Source organism: Thamnophis sirtalis, unplaced genomic scaffold (assembly GCF_051295495.1).
Source record: "Thamnophis sirtalis isolate CommonGarterSnake01/CBP01778 unplaced genomic scaffold, rThaSir2_p1.2 scaffold_10, whole genome shotgun sequence".
Taxonomy (NCBI): domain Eukaryota; kingdom Metazoa; phylum Chordata; class Lepidosauria; order Squamata; family Natricidae; genus Thamnophis; species Thamnophis sirtalis.
In genome coordinates, this window is record NW_028261390.1 from 15503879 (window position 1) to 15517251 (window position 13373).

The 13373-nt window shown below is 40.7% G+C and overlaps 1 protein-coding gene across 1 annotated transcript in view; it reads left to right on the forward strand.

The window, feature by feature from the left end:
* GRID2 (glutamate ionotropic receptor delta type subunit 2) overlaps positions 1–13373 on the forward strand; it is a 1117957-nt gene that overhangs the window by 857391 nt on the left and 247193 nt on the right. Inside the window, exon 9 of the mRNA XM_087724106.1 lies at positions 10210–10311. Within this exon, the coding sequence (XP_087580232.1) occupies positions 10210–10311 (102 nt within the window). The remainder of the gene's footprint in view (positions 1–10209; positions 10312–13373) is intronic.

Below are 13373 nucleotides of genomic sequence, written 5' to 3' on the forward strand. Positions count from 1 at the left end.
TAATTTCTGCGATAAATTGTTAGCTTATGTTTGTGAGAAACCTTTGTATCATTACTGCAGTGATTTTTCTTCATAATCAAAATAGATTGCACTCTTTCAGCTGCTCTAGAAGCTGACAAGAACGTTACTGTCCCATCTCATCCTTTAAATAAATGACTTACCATTCCCCCCATACTAGAATTCTCTATTATTGGTTTTAATAAAACTTTTGTGATTCTTATCGTAGGTTGCCAGCTATTTAAATTATTATAGGAGGTAGGCTGTTCTGACAAGTATATAAATGGTAATGGAAGCCAGCATCATTCCTGCATTCAGAATGAAACCTGTAATGGCTTCAAAATGATTGCCTTAAGATGCTTGTCTCTGTAAGCCAAACAAAGCTTATTCTCCATGTCCTTTCCTGCATTCTTTCCATAATCCATTATGTTGGACTTAACAACTGACACAATCATAAGCCTAGTTTTCCCAAGTTTTGAACCTTGTAGTCCTTATAGACGTTTTTAAAGAAGAGATTGGATAAACATTTATCTGAAATGTTATAGGGCCTTGATGATGTTCCAGAGGTGGCATTCAGAGCCCTTTCTATGGGCATGTGCGCAATCACCAGATGGTGTTCATGGGTGCCAGAGTGCCAGAAAACGGCCCAAAAAACAGCCTGAAAATGGCTCAAAACACTGAAAACCCGGAAGAGCAGTGTTCTATTGCGCATGTGTGTGCCAGCACCTGAATTTCCGATTTCTGGCACATCTGCGTGCCCTATGAATGAAAGACAGATGGAACTGTTGCTACAGGAACACAGAAGAGGAGCCAGTGAGGCCCACACATCTCATGCGGGGTGGCCCTGCGTGCCACTTCTGACACACGTTCCATGGCTTTGCCGACCCAGACTTAGAATATCACCCTATGACTTCCTCTGCACTTCGAAGAGAAGAAATCAGTTAGGAATGTTTGGGAATGCATTTTCACTTTAGGCTCAGCAGTAGATCCAACATGCACTGACAGAATGTCCCATAAGAACAGAATTATTAGAACATTATTTCATCCTCAGAAGTCTATGCCAAGGCAAAAGAATTCTTCAGAAATGTTCCTCATCAACTTTATTTAGCGAGGCTGGGGATCATTTCCTAGCCTCTTTTATTGTCACCATGACAGTTGGCTCCACCCCCTGGTTTCAATGGGTCTAATAAATTCTCTTGGACATAAGTTGAAGGACTTCAAGAATGTGACAGAAGCCAGCTGTCATAAAAAAAAAAGTTTGAAGACAGCTTTGGCTGACAAGTAGATGTAGAAAGTAATTCTTCAAAGTAAAAAAGCTTGCAAGCCAAGTATCTACATGATTATGATTAAAAACAAGTATTAATGAAGCTGATTGTATACAGTTTTATACAGACAAGACCAACAAAGATGATAAGGGGACTGGAGACTAAAACCTATGAAGAACTGTTGCAGGAATTGCCTATGTCTAGTCTAGGCAAAAGAAACACTAGGGGTTTACCAATATTTGAGGGGCTGCCACAAAGAAGAGGGGGGTCAATCTATTTCCCAAAGCACCAAAAGGCAAGACAAAAAAAAAAAACAATGGATGGAAACTAATCAAAGAGAGAAGCAACTTGGAATTAAGGAGAAATTTCCTGACAGTGAGAACAATAAATCAGTGGAACAGCTTGCCTCCAGAGATGGTGCGTGCTCCATCACCAGAGGCTTTTAAAAAGAGACTGAACAGCCATTTGTATGAAATGGTATAGGGCCGTGATGGCGACCTATGGCCCGCGTGCCAGTGGTAGAGGGCAGAGCTGTCTCTGTGGGCACACATACCGTCGCCAGCTGCTCTTTGGATTTCTAGCAGGCTCGTGCACGCCAGTCATCTGGTCTTTGTGCACCCCGGACCAGCGGAAATCAGAAGACCAGGTGGTCTTCTGATTTCCGGTGCTCTGGTGCCTGTGAGGATCAGACGGAAGACCTGGTCTTCTGGTTTCCAGCGCTCCAGGTCATGTGAAAACCATCTGGCTGGTGTGCATGCACATGCCAGAAAACTGAAGACCAGGTAGCCAGTGCATGCGTGCGCATGGGCCACCTGGTCTTCTGGTTTCTGGTGCTCCAGGGCATGTATTTGCGCATGCAGGTGTGCATGCATTCCGGTTTGGGCACTCAGTGCCGAAAAGGTTCACCATCACTGATATAGGGTGTCCTGCTTAAGGAGGGGATTGAACTAGAAAACTTCCAGCTCTCTTATTTGGTCATTCTAATTAGATAGCAAAGTGAAAAGGCTGAAAACAGATCTCCCAGCAGGCATTCGGGAAATCAAATGTCTGACCAGTGTGGCCAATGGTAACAGGGTCACAGTTCTGGTTCAAAATATTTGAAGGACATCAAGTTGCCTGAAGATTTCTGGTGGGAAATAGGCCACAAGCAATTCACCAAGAACATAAATTCTAATTTACATGGCTATTGGGAAGGATTTTGAAAGGTAAATGAGTCTTGAGCATTGTATAGGAAAAAAAGAATGGCAAAAGGCACCAAAAGATTTGAAACAAACACTGTGTCTATGCTTCGTTCAGAAACCATGATTCCATCAACTGATTCATATATTGATATCTGAGGGAAACGGTGGATCAGTGGCTAAGACACTGAGCTTGTCGATCAGAAAGGTCGGCAGTTCGAATCCCTAGCGCCACTTCACGGAGTGAGCTCCCATTACTTGTCCCAGCTTCTGCCAACCTAGCAATTCGAAAGCATGTAAAAAGACAAGTAGAAAAATAGGGACTGCCTTTAACGGGAAGGTAACAGCGTTTCTTGCACCTTCGGAGTTTAGTCATGCCGGCCACATGACCACAGAGATGTCTTTGGACAGTGCTGGCTCTTTGGCTTTGAAACAGAGATTCTCACTGCCCCCTAGAATCGGGAACAAGTAGCACCTATGTGCAAGAGGAACCTTTACCTTTACCTATATTGATATCCTTTGAGAATTTTAACATTTTGAAAACTCAAGAGATGAGAAAAATGTCACTTTTTTCTATCCGGACCTTCCTCCTCTTTCATGATTCTTGCCCCTCCTCTCTGTCATTGAAGGAGCTATCTCATTTATCATGGACCAAGCCAGGGAGCATCAAGATTAAAAGGAAGGGGGAGAATAGCCCTATCCATAAATCTACATTTTCTTGAAGCAATAGGTCTCCCTGGTATTAGCAACCTGGCTGGCAATAGCCAATGATTTGCGGTGTTCAGACTAAACATTGGTGTGCCAGCTGCCCTATATTATCAGGGCCATTAGTCATTTTAAGATGGTTATTTCATCTTACAAAACATCATATTATCGTAGAATAAATGAGTTCCTTAATGTCTTAGGATCAGATGCAATGATAACGGGTGGAGGCTTGGAAAGCTAATAACTTGGGGTTTTTCCTATGGAGAGATCCAAATTAATTGTACACCTTGGTGTGGCTCATCTTCACTGGAATTCACATGCTTCCAAATGCACACCACTCCGGGTCAACCCTATTAATTTGGATAGATATCCCATTGATTTCAAAGAATTCATCTTTATAAGCATTCTTGGGATTGTAGCCCAAAGTTCTAAAAGTTTTCTTATGGTTAAGAAACATGAAATCCATCTTTGATTTCAAGACTACTGGAAGGCAACCTAACAGCTATAAACCAAAGATGTGGGGCCATGCAGCGGTGTGCAGAATAGATCATAATTCATTCAGTTGTGAAGAAGTATATCGATGTAAGGCATTTCCGTATGTAAACTCAGGCTAATGGTTCGTAAATCCAAATCTACATAGACAACAGAAATCCTTTTCTGATCTTTTTGTTGGAAGGAAAATCCATCTGGCTCAGTTCCAAGCCAGGAGAAAGGCACTGGAAACAAAATGGAGGCTGGAGGCTGATTGGAAAGAAAGGTTGTCTTCATTGATGAAGCAGAACCACCAACCACATGTGATTCTGGGCAACTGACAAAAGGGAGTTGAAAATGGGTGGTTTTTATACCTTCTTTGGGCTTTGTATTTGAGCTTCCTGTTCCTGTGCAAGAACATGCCCTCTAATATTCTATTGGCTGTTTTCAGATTCCTACAGGATCATGGCTGGCTCTCAAAATGTGAAATGCAAATCCTAGGTGCTTGTCTGAGCTAATTTTGTCAACCTTTTGTTTGTTGCTTATCTAGAGTTTCTGCCTGACCCAGTCTTTCTGAATAAGTTACCAAAACTGCATTTCTAAAAGCTGGCCTCCTCAGTTTCTGCTTGGGGCTGGGCAACTGGGGCTAGTTTCTGCCTCCCTTAAGATATTTTTATTTCTCCCTTAGAGGAAATATTTTATCCTGCCTTTTTACTTTTTCCCAGAATATTTCATTCTAGGTGGGTGGCTTCCTACATTTTGAAACACATGCAAATCATTTAATGAGTTTATTTTAATTCTGAAGCACTGCTCTAATTGCTTATCATTCTACTGATGAACTGGCTTAAGGACAAATGCCAACTACTGAGAATGTTAACATTTTTATCAAAGTAAAGTTTGCTCACTTCCATTTCACCTTCTGGGAACAATATGTGTGCAAGTGCATGTATACACACAGACACACAAAAATAGTATGTGTGTCCATGTATACACATACAAATGCACCTGTACATATAATCCATAATTTCATTATTTATTTAAACAACTAGCAATTGGCTACACGTTATAACAAAGCCTTGTCAAAGACAAAAGCTATCTCTTGAAGAACAATGATTTCCCTGCTCACAGATGTAAAAAGAGCCAACGAGAGTAACAATATAGGCACTCACTAGAACATCTGCCTGTCTAAATTTGTAGTTATGGTGTAAAAAAATGTTTAATTGATGGACTTCATCCCTAGGCTTATAGCTGGTTTATAGAAGGAATTCTTTGACTATAACAACATTTTCTAAGTAAGGTTGAGCAAATGTTGTGAAAGCAATTTTGCACTGCTGATCTTACCTATACAAGTGATAGTCAAAGGATGGCTCAACAACTCAGAAACAAGGTGAAGTGGTAAAGAAATTAACCCTTTGTATCCCGGGACCTCGTAAAAACCTTGCTTTTTACATTTTAAACCAAGCTTATATTAGAAAGTCAAACTAAATGAAAAGATTATTGTGGGTGAAACAGAAAATCAATTTTAGATGTAAAGAAAGAGTGATGATATAGGAACGAACCAACAGGTTTTAGATGCAGAAGAAAATATGTTTAATATCCTTCATTTCTGCATAGTATTAAGATTTAGTGTTAGGAATCGAATTAAGAATTAAGATAAGCATTCAAAATAAAATAGAACTGAGAGTCTTTAACTTTAGAACTTATTTTTTGATTGTAATTATGTAAGATAATTATGTAGTCACTTATAATAATAATGTCCTGAAAGCTCACCCTTCATCTTTCAATTAATTTTAACAGTGTTTAATAATTTTAATCAATATCCGTGGTTAGAATGCTGTATTGCAGGCTAACTCTGCCCATAGCCAGAAGATCAATACTGACCGACTCAAGTTTGACTCAGCCTTCCATCCTTCTGAGGATGGTAAAATAAGGACACAGATTGTTAAGGGCAAATAGGCTGACATTGTAAAGCTCTCAGAGAATGCTATAAAACACTATATAAAACTGTGTATACTTTAATTGCTATTGCTATTCTTGCCTCGTTCTAAATTTTTAACATTTATACACTGTTTTGATACTTTAACATTTTAAAGTCCTTCTCTGAAACAGATCGCCTATAAGAAATATTTTTTAAAAAAATTATTAACAATCAGAAAGTATATGTATACTTTCCCACATAGGCATTAATTTCATCGTATACATGATGTACAATGACAATAAAGGCTATACTATTAATAGAGAGTGAGGGACTGAAATTCTAGGACTTGTTGGTACAATTTTACATATATTGTTTTCCTGTTGGGAATCTCCATCTTTATTGCATATGTCCAGTGTGGGATCTTACTCTCCAATCTTCACATGAAGAATTCCTGTAGTGCATGAAGGGGACTATTGATATATATAAATATATTGAGAAAAACAGCATGCTTAGCAGATAATCAGAAAAGGGTTTAACAATGAAAAAGGTATCCCATATGTTCCAATATTCAGTACAATGATTAAACGTGCTTTGTAAGTCCATAAAATCAATCTAGAAATCAACTTTCTTTAAAAATGCCTATTCTTTGCTGTAGAATTCCAGATGGTGTAGCATAGTTTTGGGTTTTTTAAAGTGAAATAGATCAAAAAGCAAGAATGTGGAAGGGAAATTTTATGACCTTTGAAGGAGAGAAAAATAGAGACGGAGGGAGGGGGAGAGAGAGGGGGAAAGAAGGGAGAGAGAGGGGGAGGGAGAGAGAGAGAGAGATGAGGACAATATTATATTCATCCTATCAGCCACATGTTAATCACTCTTAGTGTACATCAAGGGTGGGTTCCTGCCAGTTCTAACCTCTTCTATAGAAGAGGTTCCACAAATCTACAGTGCCGTTTAGAACCAGTTCCAGCTCCCTCCCTCCCCCCGCCCATCCGCACATCGTCAAGATGAAGAGTGAGAGGAGGAATTCTGGGAGTTGAAGTCCACAAGTCTTAAAGCTGCTAAGTTTGAAAACCCCTAGGTTTTTTTCTAAAGGTTTATGGGTGCAAGGGTCTTGTAACTTGGCAGCTTTAAGACTTGTGTGCTTCAAATGCCAGAGTTTCTGAGCCAACATTTTGGTTGCTAAGCAAGAGCGTTGTTAAGTGAGTTTCACCACATTTTACAAGTTGGCACACCCACCCGGTCACACGACTGCCAAGCCACTCCCACCCGGTCACACAATTGCCAAGCCACTCCCACTCGGTCACATGGCTGGTAAGCCACTCCCACCCAGTCACATAGCCGGCAAGCCACTCCCACAAAGTAGCTCACACCTATAGCAGAGGTTCTAAAAAAAATTGAAACCCACCACTGGTGTACCTGTACTTATAGCACATCATATTTCCAGAATAATCCTTAGGTAGTTCTCTAGTATTGGAACAAACCATTCAAACCTAATTTATAAAAGATGATCAATACTAATGAATCTCAAACAAACAACTCCAGTCCTGAAAAATCAATGTTATGTTTTGCTTTGCCTGGAAGCACGCATTTGTCATGAGTTTGACTGCCATTAAATGCCAGTAGAGAATTGAAAATGAAATGTGGACATTGGAAAGCAAACAGTGCCAATTTAAACAAGGAAAGGAGATTGAGATAAAATGTTTGTTTTATCTTAGGGCTGTGCTATCATTTCATCTCCTCCCATAGCCCCCTCAAACACATCTTAGAATGGAGCTAGGCTAAAAAGTTAATTATATAAAAATAGAGATTAATGAACATAAGTAAAATAGGCTTTTGTTGACCTCCAAAAAGAACAATTTTTGTATTCTTCCCTTAGTTTTATATTTGGCGAAAGCATCTCTGGTAATCAGACTATCCACATGTTTGACTGGGCTTATTGGATCTAAATTCTAATTAGTTCCTTTATGTAACTAAAAATAATAGTTCGGAATAAAAGTAATGTGCTTATAGAGCTCAACCTAGCAGTTTTAATGTCCTATTTTGTTAAGGCAGAAGACTCGTTTTTCATTCATCCGGAAGATGGCAGTGATTAAATTATCGGGGGGTGGATGGGGAGCAAAACCGATCTATGACTACTTTGAATAAAAACTCATTACTTTTCTTTTAAAGATATTTTTCTACAAACAGGAGCAGCAGCTGGCTTTGAGTAGTGGGAGGCTGTTACAAAGTTTCCCCATCTAGTTCATCTTGCTATCCCCTGCCCTAGGAAATAGGGAGAAATTTCCTGACAGTGAGAACAATTAATTAGTGGGCTGGCTTGCCTTCAGAAGTTGTCAATGCTCCATCACTGGAGGCTTTTAAAAAAAGACAGGACAGCCATTTGCCTGAAATAATACAGGGCAGGGGCGTCAACCTGGCAGCCCACGGGGTGGATGCGTCACACAGGTCATGCCCACCCCAGCTCCATGAAGCGGGAAAACGTGATACATCACGTGACGGCAACATGATGTGACAAGTTTGACACAAGTAGTATAGGGTCTCCTGTTTGAGCAGGGGACTAGACTGGAGGACCCCCCAGGTGTTCTGACCTAGGCTTCCGGAGAAAGCATAAATCACAATCTTAACCCTCTTTTATTTATACGGCTGTAAATTATGGTCATTAACAGTCTGCAAGCCTTCACAAACAGGTTCCCACAGATGTCTGCTCGAGTTGCCACAGTCTTTCGGGAGACTGTCAGATCGCATAGAGTTGGCCTCCTCCGTATTCCATCCGCCAGTCAGTGCCGACTGGCGACTACTCGGAGGAGAGCCTTCTCTGTTGCGGCTCCGACGCTATGGAACAATCTCCCCGTGGAGATTCGTACCCTCACCACCGTCCAGGCCTTCCGCGCAGCCCTCAAGAACTGGCTAGCCCGTCAGGCCTGGGGATAAGTCTACTTTCGCCCCTCCCGAATGTTGAGTGAATGTTGTGTTTTACTGTTTAATTTACCTTTGTTCACACCTCTTTTTGTATTTGTCCTACACTCCCTTTCCCCTTTGATTGTAAGCCGCCCTGAGTCCCCTCAGGGAAAAGGGCGGCCTATAAATGTGCAATAAATACAAATAAATACAAATACAAAAAAGACTGTTGATAAACACCCACCTTATCTCCACTGAGAGTGCTGCCAGAGACTTAATTGCCAAATGCAGAGGAAGGCCAAACTTAGCACAGAGCCCAACAGAACTTTTCAAAGCTTGAACCAACAAGATGAACTAATTGCTTCCTGCAAAAGCTTACATCCCTTTCACTCCTCTTTTATGTCTTATTGGAGGGGCCAATCATCTCCAAGCCTTACTCCAAAGTCGACCCTGTTTTCTGAATTGTCCTTGTCTTCTGGCAGTTCTGTGCATGCGCACATTGGAAACCGGCTCCCATTGTTCTTGTGCCTTGCTGATGTCAGACCCCAGAGGCTCTGGAGGCAGCAAATAACTACCAGATGGTCTTAGTACTCTCTCTGCCTGCGACGCAGAGCCCTCGTCCAAGCCTTCCACAGACTCCAGGACTGGCCCATGTTCCTCCCCAACCTCCTCAGTGTTCAAATCTGTTGCCATCTCTGCTGGCTGCTGGTGGGCTACAACACGGGGTCCCATTCCAACCCTGTTATTCTGTTAGGTCCCTCTGAACTTTACCAAAACATTGAGCTCTGAAGCTGAGCATAGAAGTAGATCTCTTTGTGGTGGAAAAGAAGATGGTAGTTACTGAATAATCTCATAAAATGTCAAAGGAGAAAAAGTGATGCCAGAATGCTTAAGAGGATCCATAACAATTGTTCCCCATTCCTGGCATTAAAAACAAAACAAAAAAAAAGATACATGTTCGTCAGGATTTCATGTAGTCAGGGAGACATTGTAGAGATTTTCAATCATGGGCTCTGCAGGAGGCTGATATCGAAGAAATCATTTATTTATTGGTTCTGTGTATTTAGTCTTTCCTTCCATCAGGCTCTCAGTTCAAAATTCAGAGCAATTTTCAAAGGCAAAAAGTTACACAAAGTCCCAGAAAGTCTGGCTGAAGAAGAAAGTCTAAGTCATTTCCTGAAGGCAGAGTGACAAATAAACAGGGAATACATTTTGTAACTTTGAAGCAATGTAGAGAAGATATTCTTCAAGCCCAGGTTGAATTCAATCCATTGATGAAATTAGAAAAAAACCATCCTTTTTTGTGTATCTGTATACAAACACATAAGGGACGCAGTGGCTCTGTGGCTAAGATGCTGAGCTTGTCAATCAGAAAGGTTGGCAGTTCAGTGGTTTGAATCCCTAGCGTCACATAATGGAGTGAGCTCCCGTTACTTGTCCCAGCTTCTGCCAACTTAGCAGTTTGAAAGCACGTAAAAAATGCAAGTAGAAAAATAGGAACCACCTTTGGTGGGAAGGTAACAATGTTCTGTGTGCCTTTGGTGTTTAGCATTGCCGGCCACATGACCACGGAGACGCCTTCAGACAGTGCTGGCTCTTTGGCTTTGAAACAGAGATGACCACTGCCCCCTAGAGTTGGGAATGACTAGCACATATGTGCGAGGGGAACCTTTACCTTTACCTATATATGCGCACACTATCTATATAGAAGCAACTCACCAGGTTTTGTGACCATTGATGTGACACATCCTTTCTTTTTCTTTTTTCTATTTTTCAGCTGGGCTGCTGGAATCCTGGCACTGGTCTCAATGGATCACTAACAGATAGAAGACTGGAAAATAACATGCGGGGAGTAGTTCTTCGTGTAGTTACTGTGTTGGTAAGTGGAATTACATTTTTTTAAAGAAAAATCAATTATAGATATAGATCTGATTTTTTTGCGGGGGGAGGGGGTAGTCTTTTCCAACACATTTCAATTTTATCTTCTGTCTATTTTGTCTCACATCCTGGGCATCAACAAGCCTTCTTAAATTCACTGTTAATTATAGAATAATAATTGTAATATTTACAAAGGAGTGTACCCCAATTAAAAATGAGATAAATTTTACCCATGGTGTAGAGTTAAAACATGTCATCCCAACATTTGTGGACACAATGGAAATTTCAATTATAGAAGCCAATGCGTGATATTGGGATACTGGAAAAGGCATTTAAGAATGGATGTTGATAATACTGTTGCTCTGAACCCATTTCAATTAAATTTGGGGTTAATATCTGTGCTAAAATTGTTTTATTTGCATTGATATAAGATCTAGGTTGTTAAATGAATAAAATGAGTGCATCCCTTATGGTCCTCTTGGACTACTGGTGGTCTTCTCTACCATCAATTACAAAACAATTCTGGATAATATGGCCAGATTAGGCCTTTGTTCTGAATGAGGATGATTGAACTTAAAATTTCATTCAGACTATTGGAGACAGAAATGGAGGTTTGTCTTATTTTATATGGGTTTCTTCAACTGTCATTGGTTTTGCAGATGGAAAAAAGCTATGGCAAGGGACATAATTCAATGTCTGTCTGTCTGTCTGTCTGTCGATCCATCCATCCCTCTAAATTGTCAGAACATTGTCTAACCAATAACTAGTCTCATATGCTCCTCTGTCCCAATTATCAATTCAACAGAACAAGTGCATTACATTTAACACTTGAGAAAAGCTGGGGAGCACACTAAATGTTGAAACTTAATATAATTAATGTCAAATGTTTGGACTTCAGGCCAAAACAAATAATAATTGTGAGCTAATGTGAAATCTTTCAGTTGACATCACTGTGGCTTAATATTGGATATTAGAAAGATGCTGGCAGCTGTGCTCCAACAACACCATAAGTTACTCCGTGCCTGTGCGCTGTTCTTCAACACCGCCTAGTTGTACAGGATAAACATACATTTTCTATTCTAATAAACTAAATTGGGATAATACAAAAAGGCCAAAGTGATGTGTGTAAGTTTCTGTGTCAAAGCTAATTTGATGCTCATCCAATTAACATCACAAAATAAGAACCTAGGTCTTTGTGCTTTGAAATTAATATCATACTGTATTCTTGCAGTGAGAGTTCTCAGTTAATGTTTTCTCTGAAAAATACTGGAGGTTTGTAAGAAGAGATTGGACAAATGGCATAGGGTTTTCAGCTTGAGCAGGGAGTTGGACTAGAAGACCTCCAAGGTCCCTTCCAACTTTGTTATTCTGTTATTTTGGTATTCTAGAATTTCTTTGAAAAAGCTATGGACTTTTTCAAGGCAAATATTATACTTTTGACCATGTAGTCACCAGCAGTTGAATTAGCATTTCTATTTAGCATGATGTGCATCAGATTAAATTAACAAGTTAGCTGTTCCGAAGAGCCAAGGTGGCGCAGTGGTTAAATGCAGCACTGCAGTCTACTGCTAGATCAGCAGGTCAGCGGTTCAAATCTCACCGGCTCAGGGTTGACTCAGCCTTCCATCCTTCCGAGGTGGGTAAAATGAGGACCCAGATTGTTGGGGGCAATATGCTGACTCTCTGTAAACCGCTTAGAGAGACCTGAAGGCCTATGAAGCGGTATATAAGTCTACTGCTATTGCTACTGCTATTGTGCAATTCTTTCCAGGATTCAAAATGTTCTTCTTGTCATTTTGGATTTTTTTTTTAAGTGAACCTTTCTCTATTCTCAGTCTAAGCCATTTAATAAATGTCTTATCTTGACAACTCTGCTGCTACCAAGAAGAAAGGCCCAGTAGTTTACATTTCTAAAATATGTACAGGTAAGCAGAAAAAGGTTGAACATTCACATCAATATGATAGATGGATTTTCAGCATTCCTCCCATACTAGGGATGGGCTGTTTCTTTTTGACCGAGAAAATCAAGAGTCAAAGCTAAGTTAGCAAAGTCCTAAAATCATATTATGCACAGTCTCACAAAATAGCTAATATGAGGGGAGGGAAATGTCTGTTCTAACAAATGACTGTCATGATTGGTATATCCAGGGGTGAGATTCTACCAGTTCTGGTAGCTCTGATGATCAGCTGGGAGCAAACCATTTCAGGGTTCACTGACAAATGCACGCTGACAAAACCGCGGCGAGAAAACCGCGACGTCGAAATCGCGCCCACAAAAGCGCGCTGACAAATGCGCGCCGACAAAAGTGCGCCATCAACAAACAACATAGTGGGATGAGAAAACAATGTAATAACCCTAACCCTACCCTAACCCTAAACCTAACCTTTACCCTAACCCTAATCACGCTTTTGTGGGCGCGGTTTTGTCAGCGCGCTTTTGTGGGCGCGCTTTTGACGTTGCGGTTTTGTCGGGCGCGCATTTTTTGGGTCACGCCATTTCAGCCTGATAACCAGATGGGCCCACCCACCCACCCACGCTATTTTAGTACCTTTATTTTCTCACCTGATTCACGCCGCAGAGCAGATTGCGGCGCAAATCAGCTGTGTTACCGATGAAACCCGGAAGTGAAGATTTCTTCAAACTGCGCATGCGCAATCACTGAACCGGTTGTTAAACTGGGAGGATCCCACCACTGGGTATATCCTATTATTTTACACTTGAATACAAGAAGGCAATGTTCCAAGAATATTCATCCCCACCCTATGTTACCAATACCAAACATGGATCCTTGCAATAAAACATAAATGAAAATTAGTCACCATGGAAATGAGATATGTGAGAAAAGCTGCTGGAGTGACCAGAAGAGATAAAATCAGAAATGAGATAGTAAGAGAAAGAATTGGCATAGAACCAATCTTAAAACTACAAAGAAAAACAGCAGATAAAGTGCTTTGCTCCCCTGGAGACGATGTCTTGGGATTTCATATCATGCAAGGCATATACAAAAAAAGGCGAAGGTCAAAGAAACACAAGGTAACCTTGAGCCTGGTGGGATTTGAACT